Source organism: Anomalospiza imberbis, chromosome 4 (assembly GCF_031753505.1).
Source record: "Anomalospiza imberbis isolate Cuckoo-Finch-1a 21T00152 chromosome 4, ASM3175350v1, whole genome shotgun sequence".
NCBI lineage: Eukaryota > Metazoa > Chordata > Aves > Passeriformes > Viduidae > Anomalospiza > Anomalospiza imberbis.
Genome location: NC_089684.1, coordinates 27,270,749 through 27,288,180, shown reverse-complemented (window position 1 = coordinate 27,288,180; position 17,432 = coordinate 27,270,749). Strand labels below are relative to the sequence as shown.

Here is a 17,432-nt window from a genome sequence, read left to right as displayed (position 1 = left end):
CTCATGAAAATTTATTGCATGCTTATTTTCTTCAATAGAGCTATTTACTCATAGCTTGTGCTTCACAGCAGTGGGTAAAAGGCAATGTTTTTGCAAATGAGAAATAGCAGGCAACACAAGCTTTTGCCTTCAAATAAATCCTTCAAAATAAACCTCCTTCAAATAAATATTGAGGTACATTATGCAAAAGAAGAAAGAATAATACCATCCTTGATGCAAGATTAACCATAAATTTAATCATAACACTGCAGTGATGGTCATCATTTAAGTCACAACATACCCTCAATCCTGGAGCAACGCCACCCTTGCTCTATATCCTTAAACAGAGGGGGAGGAGGGAATGCCATATATGCAGTGTTTAAAAAACAAATGCTCAACAGCCATTTTCCTGGGAGTTATTTCCATGCCAACATTTCCATTTTCCCGGAAGAGTAACTTTAATAAGTCAAAACCATAACGTGTTGTTTTAGATATTTATCTCCAGGCTTCACAATAGTTGTGCTTATACCTAACCGTGCATACCACTGAAACTTAAATAAGCTATTCAGCAAATGAGCCACATGTCAAAATCCAAGGCTGACAACCCAGCTTCTTTACACTGAACTCACGTATTCTGCAAAAATATCATACTATGCAAAATATCTCTAGTTACTTGGTTGTGGGTGAACTGGTTTAAATACTAAACTCTAAACGATCCCCTTATCTTCCTCAAAAATATTTCTTCAGCATGTTGTTTCTAAAGAACTCTCAAATAAATTACACTGCATAGGCATCTATCTAGAGGCATAACTGTGCAGGCTGTATGTGAGGAGGAACTGAGATTGAAACATATTACCTGAATAGGAAAAAAAGTATACTGAAGGCTTTTTGCACACCTCCTCCTACTTCAAAGCAACATTAGAGATCAGGGAAGTATAGGCTATCCCATGGCAAGCTGAAGTGAGCAGAACTTCTCGCTGATTAAGTGCCACTGTGAGCAAGAGGCAGATTTTCCATTTATATTAACAAACCTGAATATCCTGGAGCCCTTGACAGCATAATTTTGTGTAATTATTTTCTGCTTACTATTTTCCTAGATTGCAAATATGTTTATCTTTCATAAAATGACGTCAATGTTAAACAGCTCGCTTTTGTTGTTTTACTTCTTAAACTAGTTGCGTCTTATTATGAAAGATGGGGTAGTGTCTTTTCTTTTACTTGTGGTTTGGCAATAGTCTTCACTAGGATAAAAGCAGAAAATGGCTCAGAAAGAGGCAGAATGAATGTACGAGCCAAAGTCTCACCTCTTCTCAGAATTTAACAGTGAAGTTGCGTAACACACACATACCTGTTGCATTATAATGGCAAAGAACTGTTACTAGGTAACGAGTGATTTCAGTTTCAGGTTTGTTTGTTAAAAGCTTGCACACTTCAAATAAAGGTATATAAGAGGCCAGTTTTTAGGCAAATATTAATATTTTTTTGCTTAATCAGGTGGACACCTCAGAGACAAACACCAAAGAAAATTTCCACACCAATTTCCTCTTTTAGTCAGAGCCTTCCATCCCCAGTGGTACTGAGGAAGAACTTCCACAGGCTCCTAAACTCACCATGTCACAGCTGTGAAAAGATAGGGTACCCAGCTATGGGTCAAATCTGAGCTTGGAAGACAAAAAATTCACATAGCATTTTCTAACAAGCTATGACTTGAGGAAGATGAGAGCCACAGGTTTAAATTTTTCTTCATTCTTCCACCAGAAGAAAAAACCCACTCAAACCCAAAGCAAACAAAGAAAAAACTAGATTCAAGTTCTCTCCACCCTCAGAGAGCACATTTCACATCCATATTCCAGAATATACTTCATTAGGGCTTGTCAAGCACACCCAGTACCTTGGATAGAAAGTGATAAGAAAGTCCAAAAGATCAGACTTATTTACAGTACAACTTTACATACAAAAACGTTCACAAATGTGATAAAGAGAACACAGCAACTATTGTTCCCAAAACAAACAAACAAACAAAAGAAAAAGGTGGTGGAATACAGCAGTGTTCTTGGGCTAAACTGCTGGATACTTGTGAAAGATCCCAAACAAAACAACCAGTAAGGTAAATCAAACAATCCTGGTAACTGCAGGTGAGACTGCCCATGCAGACAACTGCTGTTGTACAGGTTAAAACAGATCAGTCACATTCCCTAATGCCTTCAGATGCACTTGCTAAAAATATTTGTGATGGCATCATTCTTCCACTACCTTGACTTGTTAAGCAACAGGGGCCATCGATCACAAACAAGGCCGCCCAAGTGTGCACCTGCCTTTCTTATCTCCTACAGAAACTGGTAGATATTATTGACAAAGGCAGCCACAGGCTTCAGCTCTGCACAGCTGTCATTAAATCTGCAACAGACTGAGCTAGAATACATGAATTAAAACATGCATTAACAGCATTAGCGATGCTCTAACTAGGAAGCTGGGATAGCAAAGTAAGCTAATGCTATTCTGAAAAGATGGTAGCCTAACAGCAATGGAAGAGACAATTACTGGTGGGTCAGTTGTTGGAAAATCAGTGATGCAATCCATGTGACATTCACCGGTGCCTTCTACAGTGCATGGGCAATAGTACCTCCTGCAGTGAGGATTCAATACATGACACCATTATAGTCCATATGGCTCTATGCAAGTACTTTATATGATTTTCTGGAAGACAGATTCACAGCTCACACATATCTTGGTAGGCACAGAGCCCTTCTCCCTCTCCCAAGTTTTACATACCAGCTACACATTTGTATTGCTTCAGCACAGGAGGGTTTCAAAGGCACAGCATCGCCAGCCTTGTGGCCCCAAAGAGAGCATGGAGCAGAGCACCTGCAGGAGATGGGCAGGAGCAAGTTCCCTCACCCAGGAAGGGAACCAAGTGTGATTACGGCAGGCAGCTCATTCCCTTTCTTGGGAGGGAAAGACAGATTCTTTCAGCTTGGCAAGTGTCCTAAATCACAGAACCGGAAGGGTGCCACTACTCTGATTAAATCTAGTAACAGGAACCATGCATTGCAATTTGTCCATGCCCTCAGCTGGAACAGCAACATCAGCCTGTCCACCCCACAGCAACCACAAACATAGAGGTATCCACGCTGGTACTAACCAATACTGGAGGTATCAGCTTTCCTGGAGCTGACAAAAAATGCTCAAAGCCAGTGAAACTCTGCCCTGAGGGAGGGAAGAACAGGAAAATAAAGGTGCAACCTGGAGAATGCCATTGTAAAGGGATCTGGCAATCTGTGCCAAAAAAAACCAAGGTGCTAAAAAGAACAGTATACACAGCCTAAAAATAGATCAAGGAGATGGAAAAGAAGCCAGAACTGTGTGAATTATTTTAACTGAAAAACTCAAAACCAATTCTATACCATGCTTACAGCTTAATAGGGTTTGAAGAAAATGCCTCATTTTTGAAGTGCTGACTGCAAGTCCTTGCAACAACAAAGAGTCTAATTAGAGCCAGCCTGTGAAACCTATCTTCCCCTGGGGTGAAGAGTCAAGAGCACAATAACAACCACTTGTTCCGACCACTGACAGGACAGTCAGATCCTTGAAAGGTTAAAAATATTATATGAGACTGGTCCTTCAAATAGAAATGATGCACCGTGACCACTTTAAGACATTCAAACCATATTTCTGTTTCTCTGCAGTCATCAACATGGAACCCCATGACTGCAATAGTGCCAAAGAGACTTTCTCCACATCTACCTTCAGCAGACCCTGCACTTTTATCAAGGCAACAACAGTTTGGGCAGCAATTTCAGTTACTGTTTTATTGTGTTCAAGTAAGCAGCAAGTCTGCAGTTTCTTCTGAAACAGCACCACTACAGTGCTGAAACGGCACAGTAAATTTTTTATTTACTGTTTTGTGTATTACAGAAAGATTCAAATACTACTAGGGGAGATATGGACTGCTTAATTTTGAGAACTGAACGAATAGTAAAAATAAAAAAGAACTTGATAACCCAGTGAAAGGGCTGTGTACACTCCTTCCCGCAGCGGGTCTGTGCCCTGCCATTTCAGAAGCTTGACTGCAGCTGTCCCTGCCATGGCGTGGCGGGAGCACATGCCAGCACAGGTACTCGCTGACAGCTGGTGCTGAAGGAAGGTGTGCCTCGGCATCCTGGAAACACCCAGCCCTTTTCCTCCGAAAACTAAACCTCTTGCCCATGCTGCGGCAGGCTGGGTGTGTGAGCTGCCAGCCGGAGGTGGGCTGTGCGCAGGGGCAGCCCGGCCGCGCTCCCGTACCGCAGTACAGCAGCCGCCGGAGGGCTCGCGTTTCCCCGGGCGCACGGAGCCGCCGGAGACCCAGGGCTGGCCGGGGTCCCTCTACGTCTGAGAGCCGCTCCTACCCCGCACGGAGAGCGTTGTGTGGATTTCGGGGCGCTACATCGAATCCCCCTCTCCGCCCGAGGACGCCGGAGATCTCCCACCACCGCAGATCCGCTAATAGCCCCACTTGTTGCACTGCCCCGGAGCGGGGCCGGGTATCCCACTCCCGAGCGGGCATCCCCGCTCCCAGGCGGGGTCCGAGTCCCGGCCCCCCCGTGCCGGACAGCCCGGCACAAGCCCCGGGCTTGCCCCGGCTGGACACGTACCTCTGCAGGGGCATCACCTCGCACGCCATGCTGGCCATGGAGCCGCTGCCCACCCGGCTGCCCGCCGCGCCGCTCGCCGCGCCCGCAGCGCCGCCAGCGCCTCGCCGCGGGGAGCGCCCGGCCCCGGGGAGGGGCGAAGGGGCCGCGGGCCCGGGTTGGCGGCTGACGATGGCCCGCCCCAGCGCCGAAAGCCCCGGCCCGGCCCCCCAGCTGAGACACCCCTGCCGCTCGCCCCACCGGGCTCGGCAGGCACAAGTTAACCAAAAGCGGCGTCCGATGTCCAGTCGTTCTGGGCCTGCAAAAGATGCCACAAGCTCAGGGCTAATGGCTCCTTTCAACAGAAAGACCGTACAGGGTCTTCTGTATCCCTTTCAGTAACCCACCGCCCTTCTCCCTAAACTCGCCCAGGGTGCAGTGCAGTCTCTCCCGAGCTCCCTCCCCGGCCGCAGCGGCGCTCCGCTCCAGGAAGAGCAGGCGAAGTGCCCTGGGCACCCAAAGCCCCGCAAAGCTCCACGACACTCTAGCGGGGCTGCTCTGGCTCTGCCCTCACACGCCTTTACATGGATCAGTGTCTAGCAGGGCTGGTAAAACCTCTGAACTTGATCGCTTCGTGTTGGGGTACACACTAGCGCGGTTTGAAAGGTTTCTGCTGTAGCTGGCCACCCAGTTCCGACCCACTGCAAAGATCTCGTCTTCCCTTCATATTTGAACTACAGAGCCGAACTCGTGTTCCCAGGGGGCTATTCTCAAGCACTTCTGCTTCTATATCTGTGGCTGCTGACCAAATACTGCTCTGAAACAACAAATCACACCATTCCATTGGGTAAATTTTGGGGCTGGGAAGAGCGGTAGCAAAAGCACCGCACACAAAGGGTGTGCTACTTACCAGGACACAGCAGCCTTGAAAAATGAACAGCACAAAATCACTAAGGTCTTGCACCGAAACGTTTAATGGCTACTGAATGAGCATACCCAGGGCTTTACTTTTCACCTTTGCAGCTCCTCTGCCCAGAAGCCCTGAGGAAATTTCCCCCAGCATTGGAAAGAAACACTTCTGCTGCTGCCCTGCCTGTGAACAATGTTATCACTCTGCATACTTTGTGTGACGGGGAAAGGGACGATCCTAATCTGATGAAGGGGCCTAAGAGTGTCCTTTCAACACTTTAGGTGGTACAAACATAATGGCACATGTCAATCTTCAAAAATTCAAGTCAATATTGGAAGTACCACCCCGTTCAACCCCAGTGAGGATTAGTGCTGGCTTGGGAGAAAGCTGTAGCAGGAGCTTAGTACCTGTATGTTTAACACCTCCATAGAGATGTAGGTCATGCAAAGTAAACTTGAGCCACATCAGCTTTCTGGAGAAGCAGCCAACACTCCCAGGTTAGCAGAGGGTATCAGACATTTCACAGGGATGCCCAACAGATCCTGACCTTTGCCAGCAGGAGGCAGGGGAATATTCTGTAGAAACCCAGAGCAGTGGGCACTTGCAGCCTCAGAAAGCAGCGGCATGGAGAGAGACACGGGGGTCAGTTGAGACGTGGCTTTGCTTCAGTACCCTGAGCTGTTTCATATCTGCTCCTCTCAGCTGGCTGACTGGAAGAAGTGCATTAGTAATGCTTCTGCCCATTGCCTCAGCACAAGCCTGTTCTGCTGTGACAGTCATGCCAGGCACAGCACAGGGCCCCTTTTTAGGAAAGTCAGCAATGCTGATAAAGCACTCTGCCATCATGGATCTGGGCTGCTCTTATCCATCGCCATCAAATGAGTATCTTGATGACTTCCTGTTAAATTAGATGTGCCATATGTGCTCACAAGCAACTAAAACTATGAGAGAAAGATTTTATTCTGATACATAAAACTACTTCAGTTCAAAACAAAAGCATCTTGTAACATTTCACAGTTTGACCATAAATCAAATGGACTTTTCCTGGCCAGTCTTTTTTTTATATACACACAATTATTCATAGTTTATTACACTTCAATAAACTGAGTGTTACCATTGGGATGCCATTAAAAAAACTTAATTTTCCACATTTAACTAAGGACCCATCTACATGGGCAAGGAGTCAGGGGTCTCCAGAGCAGCTTGCTGAATAAACAGAAGTGGAATAACTCAAATAGCTGCTGTACTATGAATTTACACAATAGCTATTCTGTCATAACTTCCATGGGACTTGCTTGTATAAATAAGCTTAAAAGTACTAAGCTCCTTGACAAAGAATTCACAAACAAAAAGAGATGCTGTAATAACCAGAAAGATTAATTTATGGATTAGCATCAGTGAAGAAGGTTAGCTTGTGGCATCATGCTAAAATTAACCAGATGCCCACTGTAAAATTGCAGGGCTCCTTGTGCCCTCAACACCTTCAGATCCACCTTTTGTTTCTGTTCTCTTCTTTTGCAGTCCCCTCAATGGGTATCAGCTTTCTCTTTTGCATCCTCCTATGTCTCTTTCAACATTGCCAAAACCATCACAACTAAGAAGAGGAAAAGGAGCTCATGTTTCCCTGCACCTACTGGCACACAACTTCAGCAACTGTTAGAAGAAAGGCAACCAAAGTTGAAAAAATGCTAGCTGGTTGCTAGCACTGCTGGTTTCCCAAAGTTTTAACTATGAGAGCAGCTGCAGACACTGCAACAAAATATTTTAACATGGAAAAATATCAGAGTGAAATTTTTAAAACTCCTTTTGAGGACTGTGGCCAACCATTGGTAAGAGTGGTAGTACAGGACGCATGTCACCTTAGTTTTAGTTCACACTGTCTCAAACGGCCTTTTGAATCTCTCAGCTGCTAGACAAGAACACAAATCTTAATTCTTCACCTCCCCTGTTCATGTGTAGGGACCACAAGTGATTTATTTGTGGCACAAAGCAGGCAGACAAAAGCTATCAGAAAGCTGCAGTCTTATCTCTGAACAATTCCACTTCCTTCACACAGATGTTGACAGTAAAACCAACTTGCTGTTTGTCAAGAGGCAGGAATTCCTACCCTCCCCTTGCCCTCTTACACCTTTTTTTAACTTGCATAACTTAGGCTGGGCTAGCACACATAAAACCTGGGATTATAAAACATTTTAGTTTGGATTTGCTTGTACTTGTTGAATTTGTTCTCCCATGTTAAACAAAGAAGACAAAACCTCTTCTGCAAGTTCATATAGTTCTTGCATTTATATTACTCAGAAAGGCCAAACTCATCTGTTGGCACCAACAATGCACCGCAGAAGCCCTTTATGGTACCACCAACTATAGAAACAGAGGATGAGGAAAAATCCTCTCTCAGGACAGGCACAGCATCCTCTCCACTGACTGTATGCTCCCTGGTGTATTGAGAACACTTCAGTAAAATAGACAGCAACTAACAATAAAAATTATAAAGTCCCTTGAAATACAACACATACCGCCACACTTCAGCACCTACACCAAGGCAACACCTGTGTTCAAACTATCTGATTTGTAAATTTCTTACTGAGTTTCAACAAAGGAAGAAAAACACTGGCTGGAACTAAATATGAATAATCACTTTTCTCCATCAAAGTTTAGAGAACAACTGCACATTTGGGAAGGAAGTCTCCTGTCAATCATCATTACAGAAGTGCTTTCTCCTCTTTCTTTCCTTTTCATACTTTGCTGCACACCAAGTAATTTTCTCAGCATATAAAGCAACAAGAGAAGAGGATCTGTGAGCAGCACCAGAGGATAAAAGATATGTGATCTAAATAATGGATTTTATGAGGATATGGTTGTGTCTGCCTCCTGAAAAACAGTTATCCCTTGCTTCACTGCACAGACATACACAAATCAGACACTATTCAAAAAATAAAAAAAAAAAAAAAATAAAAAATAAAGTCAATCTTTCCTGGTCTGACAAAATCTGAGGGTTTTTAAGATGCTACTCAATACCATCAATTTATTCTGACAATGTTTACTAAGTTATGCAATACCTTCCCTCTGGCAGAAACACAAAATGCAAAGGCAGTATCTCGCTGGACTGAAAATTACAGAATGTACTTTTCAAAATGCTACCAATACAAAATTAAAAATTCCATTATTTATGTACTTGTACTTATATTAATAGACACATTTTCCTCTTTAAAGTATCTATGCACATGAATATCTGCCATTATAAATAATAAATGCCCTGTAAAATCTCCTGCAAGCCAGAAGACTTGTGTGCACATATGAAATGCACGTCACATGTAAATAGAAACTGTACTTGGAAACTGTAGCCCTTGAAGTCCAAACAAAATAGACAGACAATTAAAAAGGCTGTCCTCCATAAGGGCACAAACAGGAAGAAAGACCAACTAATATGTTAAAAACATAATTTAGTGAAAGGGGAATCCTCAGAAAGGTTTAAAAGTAATAATGGTGACTTTGAAAATCTGGTACTCAGCCCTGTTTCACTTAAGGATGTTTCAAATATTTGTAAGTAAATGTAAAATTGTACTGGTGGTTATTTTTGTATGTTGCATGCAAGCCAGCATTAAAACTTTCAAAATCTGGGAGCTGTGTGCAAGATGGGGGTACAACATCATGCTTACAAGCCCAGTGTGACTGTGTGGACGAAGAAATTATCATCATCCTCAGAGACATCAACATGGGTATTGCATTGAAAAGGTGTATTATGTCTGTATTTCCTGCTGGGTTGGTTGCTACAAAAGACTTTGATCAGTTCAAGAACTCCCATTCCCAAGCAAGTTGTGAAAAACTGTAGAGTTCTAAGAGACAGCCCATGAAGGGCACACAAAAATTAAACCCACACATTTAGTGCTTTTCAAATAAAATTGTTGATGCATGCAGAAAACATTAATACTTGACCTAATACTCACAAACTGATGAAGACTCAATGGTTGGAAGACAAAGATTGGCAAATTATGGCTAGAAATTAAGACATATTAAAGTGGTGAGAATAATTAACTACTGATGTAATTAATCAATAATTATAGTGAATTTTTAATGTTCTTACAAATCACAGTTGCCTCTGTTTAGGAACACCAAGCCTTATGCAAACAGTCTAGATGGAATTTGCAGAATTTTCTTTCTTATTTTTGTAACTGATACTCCTCTTGTCCAAAAGAGGAGCAGGTTGCTCTCAGCTGACTTCATTTTACCCCTTTTACTTTTTGCACTGGCATAGAAATAAAAGCCTTGTTGGCATATCTGTAGAGAATATACTGGGTTTTGCACAATAGCTTTTCTGTTCCCTCCTGCAACTCAGGGGCCAAATTACCTTATAAATATTTTAAGCTAGTTAAAATCTGTTAAGGAGGAATCATATTCCAGAAATGTTCTTTAAACTTGTAGGGACAAGAGAAAAGTATGGACCAAACTGAAAGCTTCTCAGAGCTTCAGGTTCTCAGCACTCCTGATCTCATCCAACAGATAAGCACGGAAGTTCATTTCCCATTGCAAGGCACACCGCATGCTCCATGGAGACCTGGATTTGCTGCTGTGGCTTCCCTTCATTAAACAGAAGTGTCCTTTGCAAGCACTGCCACACCCGCTTGTCCGCTGCTTTAACTTGTTCCAAAGGACTCTCACCCCCATGGGATAACCCAGAAATTATTTCTTGGCCTCCATCCTGGAGAAGGGGGAGGATTTGGAGTAGGTTCCTAAAGAGTTTCCTGGGAAAGCAACAAGTGATGAATGGTTGTGCCGGCTAATCTGCTGTGGGAACAGGGTAAAGCATGCTGAGTGACAAGGTCACTAGGTTCTTCATTTGCACCAGTTAGTGCAAGTGCCAGAGCATGGGAGAGTAAGCAAACAAGCAGGAGCCCAGTCTGGCACAAGTTATTTTCAAAGCAGCCTTTCTCCAAAGCTCTGCTAATCTAATGAAATTCTTAATTTTTAGTGTCCAGTGAAATTTCTCCCACTCTTCTAAATTGTTATTTCTTTAAAACACTGAATTGTTATTTCTATAAAACTGTTTGCACAAAAGCTTTTTAAAAATCCAGCTGTTTCATACCAATTAAAATGCCATTGAAAATTTAGCAAAAAGGTTTTAAAAAAATTAAGTGAGTCCCTGGTGCTCCCTCCATGATTTACCTACCAAAAATGTCACTATTTTTACACTTTCCCATGTTCCAAAAACATCCTTCCAATCCTCTACAAAATTACTATGCTTCGATGTCCCCACCTCTGCACCCTTCATGTTCCCTGTTTCCTAAAGCACCTTCAAGTGACATGCTTGTGTTTCTCAAAAGAAACAAGGATATGGGAAGGGGCTGAGGAAAGCAGAGGAACAAGCCACACCATTCACGTTTGCTGCACGTGGCTTTTTACTCCACTGAAAGATAAACTGCTGTCCGTGTTGGCAAAGGAGGCAGTCTGGCAGAGTTACCCTCCAGAAAAAACCCTCCAGGAATAGCTCCTCTTCTCCAGCTGACAAAGTGACTGAAAGGAGTCCTCCCTTTGCACCAGTGCCCCAGTGGCCGGCCTGGCTCCCAGGAGAGCTGGTGGGAAAAAGATGACTCGGCAGGAGAGATGGACTCTGGCTGGGAAGTACTAAAACAAGAGTGAGCTGGGTGAGAATAACTCCAGCTCTCTGCCTAGAGCTGCAAGATGCATCTGCCACAGAAGCAAGGGAGATCCTGCTAAAAGGCAACTCTGACCAGATCCATTAAAACCTGACTGCATTTGAGCAGAACACAGCCCTCTCAGGTCAGCCTTGGGGCTTCTTCCTGTGCCCAGCTGTGTGTACAGCAAGAAACAACAAATGGTTGTTTATGAACAGCCAGATACAGAGATACTGGGCTTAATCATCACAGCTCACTGCTGTGCCCCTCATTTGCAACATCAGCTTTGAGCCTAGCTGCTCTGCACGTGTCCAGGCCGTGCAAACACCCTTCTGTCCCACTGCAGGACATTCCTGTCAGGACTGGCATAAGTGGATACTGCAGGAAAACAAGTTGGGAAAAGAACGTATTTTTCTACTAAAGAAGCATACATCCTGCAAAAGCTAACAAGATTTTAGAGGAAACTTTTTTTCTGTGATGCTCATTAACTCAGTTACAACAGTAGTCACTTGATTTTTTTTTTCCATTTGACACTTTCTGAAGTTTCAGGATGGGATTTTTTGAAGGATACATCTATACATTTTATAAAATATGTTGTAGTGTTCATAGTGCTCCCAGTCATTTTACAGTGTCTAGATAGTTCCTAACTATAAGGCAGAACAAAAAAACTGTTATGTTATTAGATATTAATCCCTCCCTATGTGACTCGAACTTTCTGAATGCACAGAGCTTGAGACTGTGAAAGGACCTGAGGAATTGGTGGTGGAATCTTTTGTTTCCAGGAGTCCTGTCAAAGCCTTAACAACTAGAAGTCATTAACAACCAAGCAGTTTTTGGTTTTTCTTTGCAACTACCTAGTGGCCTCTCTTTGCAGGCATCCCTAGCACAAACACTATTTCAGCAGGTGCATAATGAAAAGAAAAGCTTTGGTACAGGAACAGAACTATCTTCACACTTAACTGCAACCCTCTCCGGCCGAGAGGAAGGCACTGAGCCAATGTAAGAAGTGCAATTTGTAGATAAGCAGTCAGCTTGAGATCATACTCCTCACAACATATAAAATGAGAGGAAATCTCTCATGGCCACTGACCATGAAAGAGAAGGATTTTATAACACTGAAACAGCTTGGAGCCAAACCAATGCAAGCAATGTGACAGCAGCAGTGAGTGACAACTCTTGCCGTGCCACGCTCAGCCTCTTCTTATTAGACAGCCAGCTGACCACTTTGAATAAAAATATACATGTGTGTCATAGGAAGCCACAGCTGAATCCAGCAGCCTACGCTGCAACGTGCTGAACACAACGTCCAAACGCGCAGCTCTCCCAGCTGAACCGGGAAATTGCAGCAGCAAACAAACCTGACTGAGAACCCGGTGACCTCTGCCTGCTGATCTTCCTGTGGGGACTGCCTGCAGGACACAGGCCCAGGTCCCCTCTGGAGAGCCACAGGGGAAGGAATACCTCACAGCCTCAGGTGGTCAAAAACTGCTGGCTCTGCAAAGCTAACAGAAAAGAAGCACTCTGTGCTGAACCTCCACATCTGAACAATGGACCAGGCACTTCAGCAGACAGCCTAAGGAAGTTACAGGAGAGAGAACTACTTACTTATTGAACTAAAAATAAGTCAAGTCACAGTGCAGAGGCTTTGCTTCTTCCCTACTTGCCTGAAACACGGGTTATTGATGGGTGTTTTGGTTTATATACACACGAATATTAAAAGCACAAAAATTTCCAAGGTTAGCCTAAACTCCTTATCATTCACTGTGCATTCCCAATAACACGTCACATATCCTTTTGTTTAAAAATTACTTAAAATCATACAGAAGTTTGTCTTTTATTTCCTCAGCAAATCTATTATGTGATCCAGTTGGTATCAGAAAGCCATCAGCTTCATGAGATGTAGGCACTTCCTCCTCACAGCAAAAGCAGATAACAAAATAAAGAATCCTTCTAGCTGAGAGAGCAATGCCTGAGGTACAGAAAGGGAGTGATTTTTTTTCCAGCTTTATTACTCAATTACTGTGAATTTACTGTAGTCTCTTTCTGATTTCTAAGGCTGCTGGATGTTGTCCCAGGAAAAGGGAAAAGCTAATATACTTGGCTTATGGACCGAAAGAAGAACTTTTGTTTCCATATCCACAATATGACAATAAAAGTGCGTATGTGCCTTCTACCTCAAATAGTCACCAGATCTTTGTTTCATATATGATTCTTCTTGCTTACAAGAAGAACCTCCACTTCTGTGGCACAGGTCAGGGCATAAGATTCAAAATATTCTCCATCCCACAAGCCATAATTTGTCACCATGTAAATCTTGCAAAGAGAGACAAAGATAAAATGGCTAGAATTATAAAAGAAAGTTAGAGTAGTGTGATGGACAAAGCCTAATTTAAAGGAGTAACCTGTACAGGGTGGAAGAGAAAGGTCAAATGCTTGGAAAAGTACACTGAAATCCACCCAGGTGACTTGCATGGAAAAAATCTACATAATTACATGGGTCTGTAGCTGTTATTACATCTGGACTATAGACAGGGGAGAAGAACCCAGGAAGAGTGCAGACCACACCCTGATTTTCCATTCACAGTCACCTGCCTTGGAGAGACACAGCAATCACATGTCTTTGTGGTTGTGTTTTCAGAAAACTAAACACTTTTCTTAACAACTCATTATGTAAGGCAGTTCCTGCTGCCAGCATCCCACAATGCAAGAAAGAAGGGAATTGATTGCATAGGAGGGTGGAGACAAATGTACTTGCAAAGTTAAATGAGTCAGCTTGGAAAAACTAATTCAACACAACCTAAAGAGAGAAAGTGGCAAAAAGCAACAACACTTTACATAAAATGTTCTCTCTGAGGGCTCAGAACAGGGCCTGCCAGAGGCTGCTGCACACTGAATGATGCAGAAGGCAACTGTGCTTACCACCTCCCTACAAACGTTCCTGACCTTTACCCCTTTCTTGAATCGTTTCTTGAAGAATCCATGGCTGTTGGAGGGCAGCCCTGCTTGCTGCCTGGCTGCAATCTCTTATGTAAACCTGGCAGCGAGGCTCCTCAGTGGTAAGGCAAATTATTACTTTTGATGGGGACTGAATGTACTGGCATGACAGACTTCAAAAACAAAGAAACCCCAAACCTAAACAAAAATAGTCAGCTAAGCAAACAACGCTAGCCCCCCTGTTTGATTTGTTCTGGCAAGAACAGGCCAATTCTTATCACATGCCAGAGACTAACGATAAGTTTTGGCTTGCCTTGGTTTTCAACCTCAGCTGCTAAGAGGAAAGCCAATAAACAGGGAAAATGTTTACAGTAAGCACAAACTTCTCAGTGTACAAATATATGTATGTTTTCATACCTCAATAACTAGCAGTGAAAATACACAGTGTCATTAAGAAGAAGGCACAGCAGGGTACATTAACCAACCCTTTATTTTAGGGATGCTACCAAGCTACTAGGCATGTGGTTCCTTTATTTTCAGGACACAGGCCAGATATAAGGATTTTTGTGAACAAAAGGTTGCTGTAAACAAACCTTCTCTTTGAGAACATGCACGTGTTAGAAAGCCAGCACAGCATTATCTCTGCTGGCAAATCTTATTGCAGCTGTGATGGCAGTCACAAACAAGAATTTGTGATCTCTGGCACACAAAGACGTAGCCACAAAATACAGAAGGCTGGCTTACTGAACAACTGCTGTGGCTCTGAGGAGCTGCACAGTGTTTTTCATAAAGTCTGTCTGCCATACATGTCACCCATTCCCCAGCACCCAACCATTACCAGGCAAGAATAAGTACTCAGCTCACTCCTTTGATATTTCCATGCACAGAGCCTAACAGCACCACAAAGAGCAGGATGCTCTCCCACTGAGGGATCTATCTTCAAAACAGTCCCGGGAGTGCAAAGAGATGCAGCTCTAGCAAGTGCTAGAACAGACACATACAAAAGCAAAGCATTTTTCAGCGCCCTTTCCTGGACAAAGATCCAGCATAGCATCAACCAAAGTCTGCAGACAGCTTGCACCTCTGAGCCAGTATCAGGAAAGACATTTATGCTCACCATCCTCAATCCCCTTCATATTTTGACTGCAGGAAGCATTTTCCCTCCTTCCCGTAGGCACTCTCTTCTCTTTACTTGCATACAAAGTTTAGCACAGAAGGCGAGAGAATTGCTTGCAAGAGGCCCTCCTACCTTTGTATCCATGTAAATTTTAATATATATAACCCTGAAGTAAAAGCCATTTGAATCTATTATTTGAAGCAGTTATTTGAAGTTTTAGTACCTCTAAACATATTCAAAATCAGGCCAATTCCTATTGCAGTTATGTATGAACTGGAGCTTTGAGCAGACTTTTTCCTTCTAGACAAAGAAAGAAAAAGGAACCCAAAGAGGGACTCTCAGCTTCACAGAGCTGCAGGCCCACTCCAGATTCCTCTCACTGAAGGTCTGGTAAGGCCCCAGGGTGGCCCATTCCCTACAGCCCACTCTCCAGTCCAAAAGTTGTTGCCTTCACCAGCTCCTGAGTCTACAGTGTGTGTCTTGTGGCTCTCATCCACGTAAAGACAAAGGAAGTGTGTGGTTCCCAGGCTCTGGAGGTTTGGCTGCCCTGAAGCTCTGCACAGGAACTCTTGCAAAAATGAGATGAGATTCACAGAAGTAAGTAACAGGCTGCATACTGCCTAAAGACTTTAATAATTTTTAAGAGGACCAGTCTCTCCTGCCCCTTCCTTTGTCTCTTTCCTTCTCCACTGTTTTTGGATTTACTCAAGAGCTGCATTATAGGTATGCTTTTCTGCTACTGCATAATTAGCAGTTTGCCCTTGGCATACAGCTATAATAATGAGGCAATTTTCAAAACAACACATGCATTATGTGCTAGTGGGGACTGCAGGTACATAGAGTTAATCCACCTATTTTGTTCAGAAAAAAAAAACATAACTTATAACATTTTCTTAAGATAACTGTTGTGAACAGAAGGTGATACAGATTTTATGCTCTGCAAAGTTTTGACTCCAACTGATGTATTGCATATTTCAGATGACAGCAGCACCTTCAAAAAATTCCTGCAATGAGGAATATCATACCTGTATGGAGGCATAACATGACTTTCAGTATTTTTAAAAAATGGTAAGTCATTATAGAAGACATAGTCAGAACTGCAGTTGCTACTTAAATGTGGATCTTCATTTTAAGGACAACTGTATGAAGACACATATTAAGAGGCATTTTAAATAGTATTAAAAATCACTAATCAACCAGAAGTCTCTTCATTTCTCCCTGAAGGTTCTAGTGTCAAATTAAACTGATGGAAAATTTATTGAAGATTGCAATCCTTGCTGGAGGGAGCCTTAGGGGCTTAGTATGTGTGGTTATTTCTTCACTGTTACACTTTTAAAGCTGCTAAAAGTGGAATTCTGCATTTATTGTTCTATATAGCCCTTCATTCTCTTCTAATCCACCCATATCATAATATCTGAGCATGGAAAGGGAATAAACCATAGATGTTTTCATGAAACAGCAATTGATTATCACTGCCAAAACAACCTTTACTCTTTTCTAACAAAGATCATATCATAGCTGAGCATATACAGTAGTTTCACTAAAACTTATCTGGTAATTACACATAATTAATGATAAGATTTATTTTAGAACTATTGGTACCTTGTGATACAAAACCCCCCAATAAGAATGGCAGTGTGTTTGCAAAACACTTTGTAATCTAGGTCAGATGCCAGAGTCCTCCTGCTGAAAAAGGTGAAAACTCCTAATAATAGCCTTGCACTGAAGTAACACCAGGTAATACTTCATTGTGGGCTTAAATTACATGGCAGTGCCACAAGGCTGCCAAAAGCATGCTTAAAACCACTCCTGATGTATCAGAGCTCTACACTGATGCCAGGGAATCAAGGTTTGTGCCCGTTGCACAGACAGGTGTCCCCCACCATGTTAGGTTTGCTAGATACCTCTCTCTGCTCTTCTCCTGGTCCAGAGCCTTCTCTCCATCCCATCCCACCCAACAACCTGCCAGCCTGAAGCTGGGAAGAAAATAGCAAACTCTACCTACTCCTCCTTCAGCAGCAGCAGTAGATCACTGACAAAAAAGTGCCAGAAGCAAACAGCAGCATAGATATTGAATGCAATTAGGTAAATATGTACAGAAGTGTGACAGGATAGAAACCTAGGGCATTCTTGAACAAAATGGGATTACAAGAGAATTAATTTCTACAGTTCATTAATTTCCCAGATAAAATCAGAGATGCATACATCTTTCAACCCAAGGCTTGAGCATGAAGATCAGGCTTCTGCCT

General features: G+C 43.0%; 1 protein-coding gene across 11 annotated transcripts in view; it reads right to left on the bottom strand.

Moving 5' to 3' along the window:
- FAM13A (family with sequence similarity 13 member A) overlaps positions 1-17,432 on the bottom strand; it is a 143,043-nt gene that overhangs the window by 50,371 nt on the left and 75,240 nt on the right. Inside the window, exon 1 of one of the 11 annotated variants that reach the window (XM_068187607.1) lies at positions 4,614-4,714. The exons of 9 other annotated variants lie outside the window; for them this stretch is intronic. In XM_068187607.1, coding sequence (XP_068043708.1) covers positions 4,614-4,651 — 38 coding nt within the window. In that variant the 5' untranslated portion in view covers positions 4,652-4,714. Of the gene's footprint in view, positions 1-4,613; positions 4,715-17,432 lie in introns of those variants that run through there. One more of the 11 variants, XM_068187608.1, reaches the window with a different exon arrangement.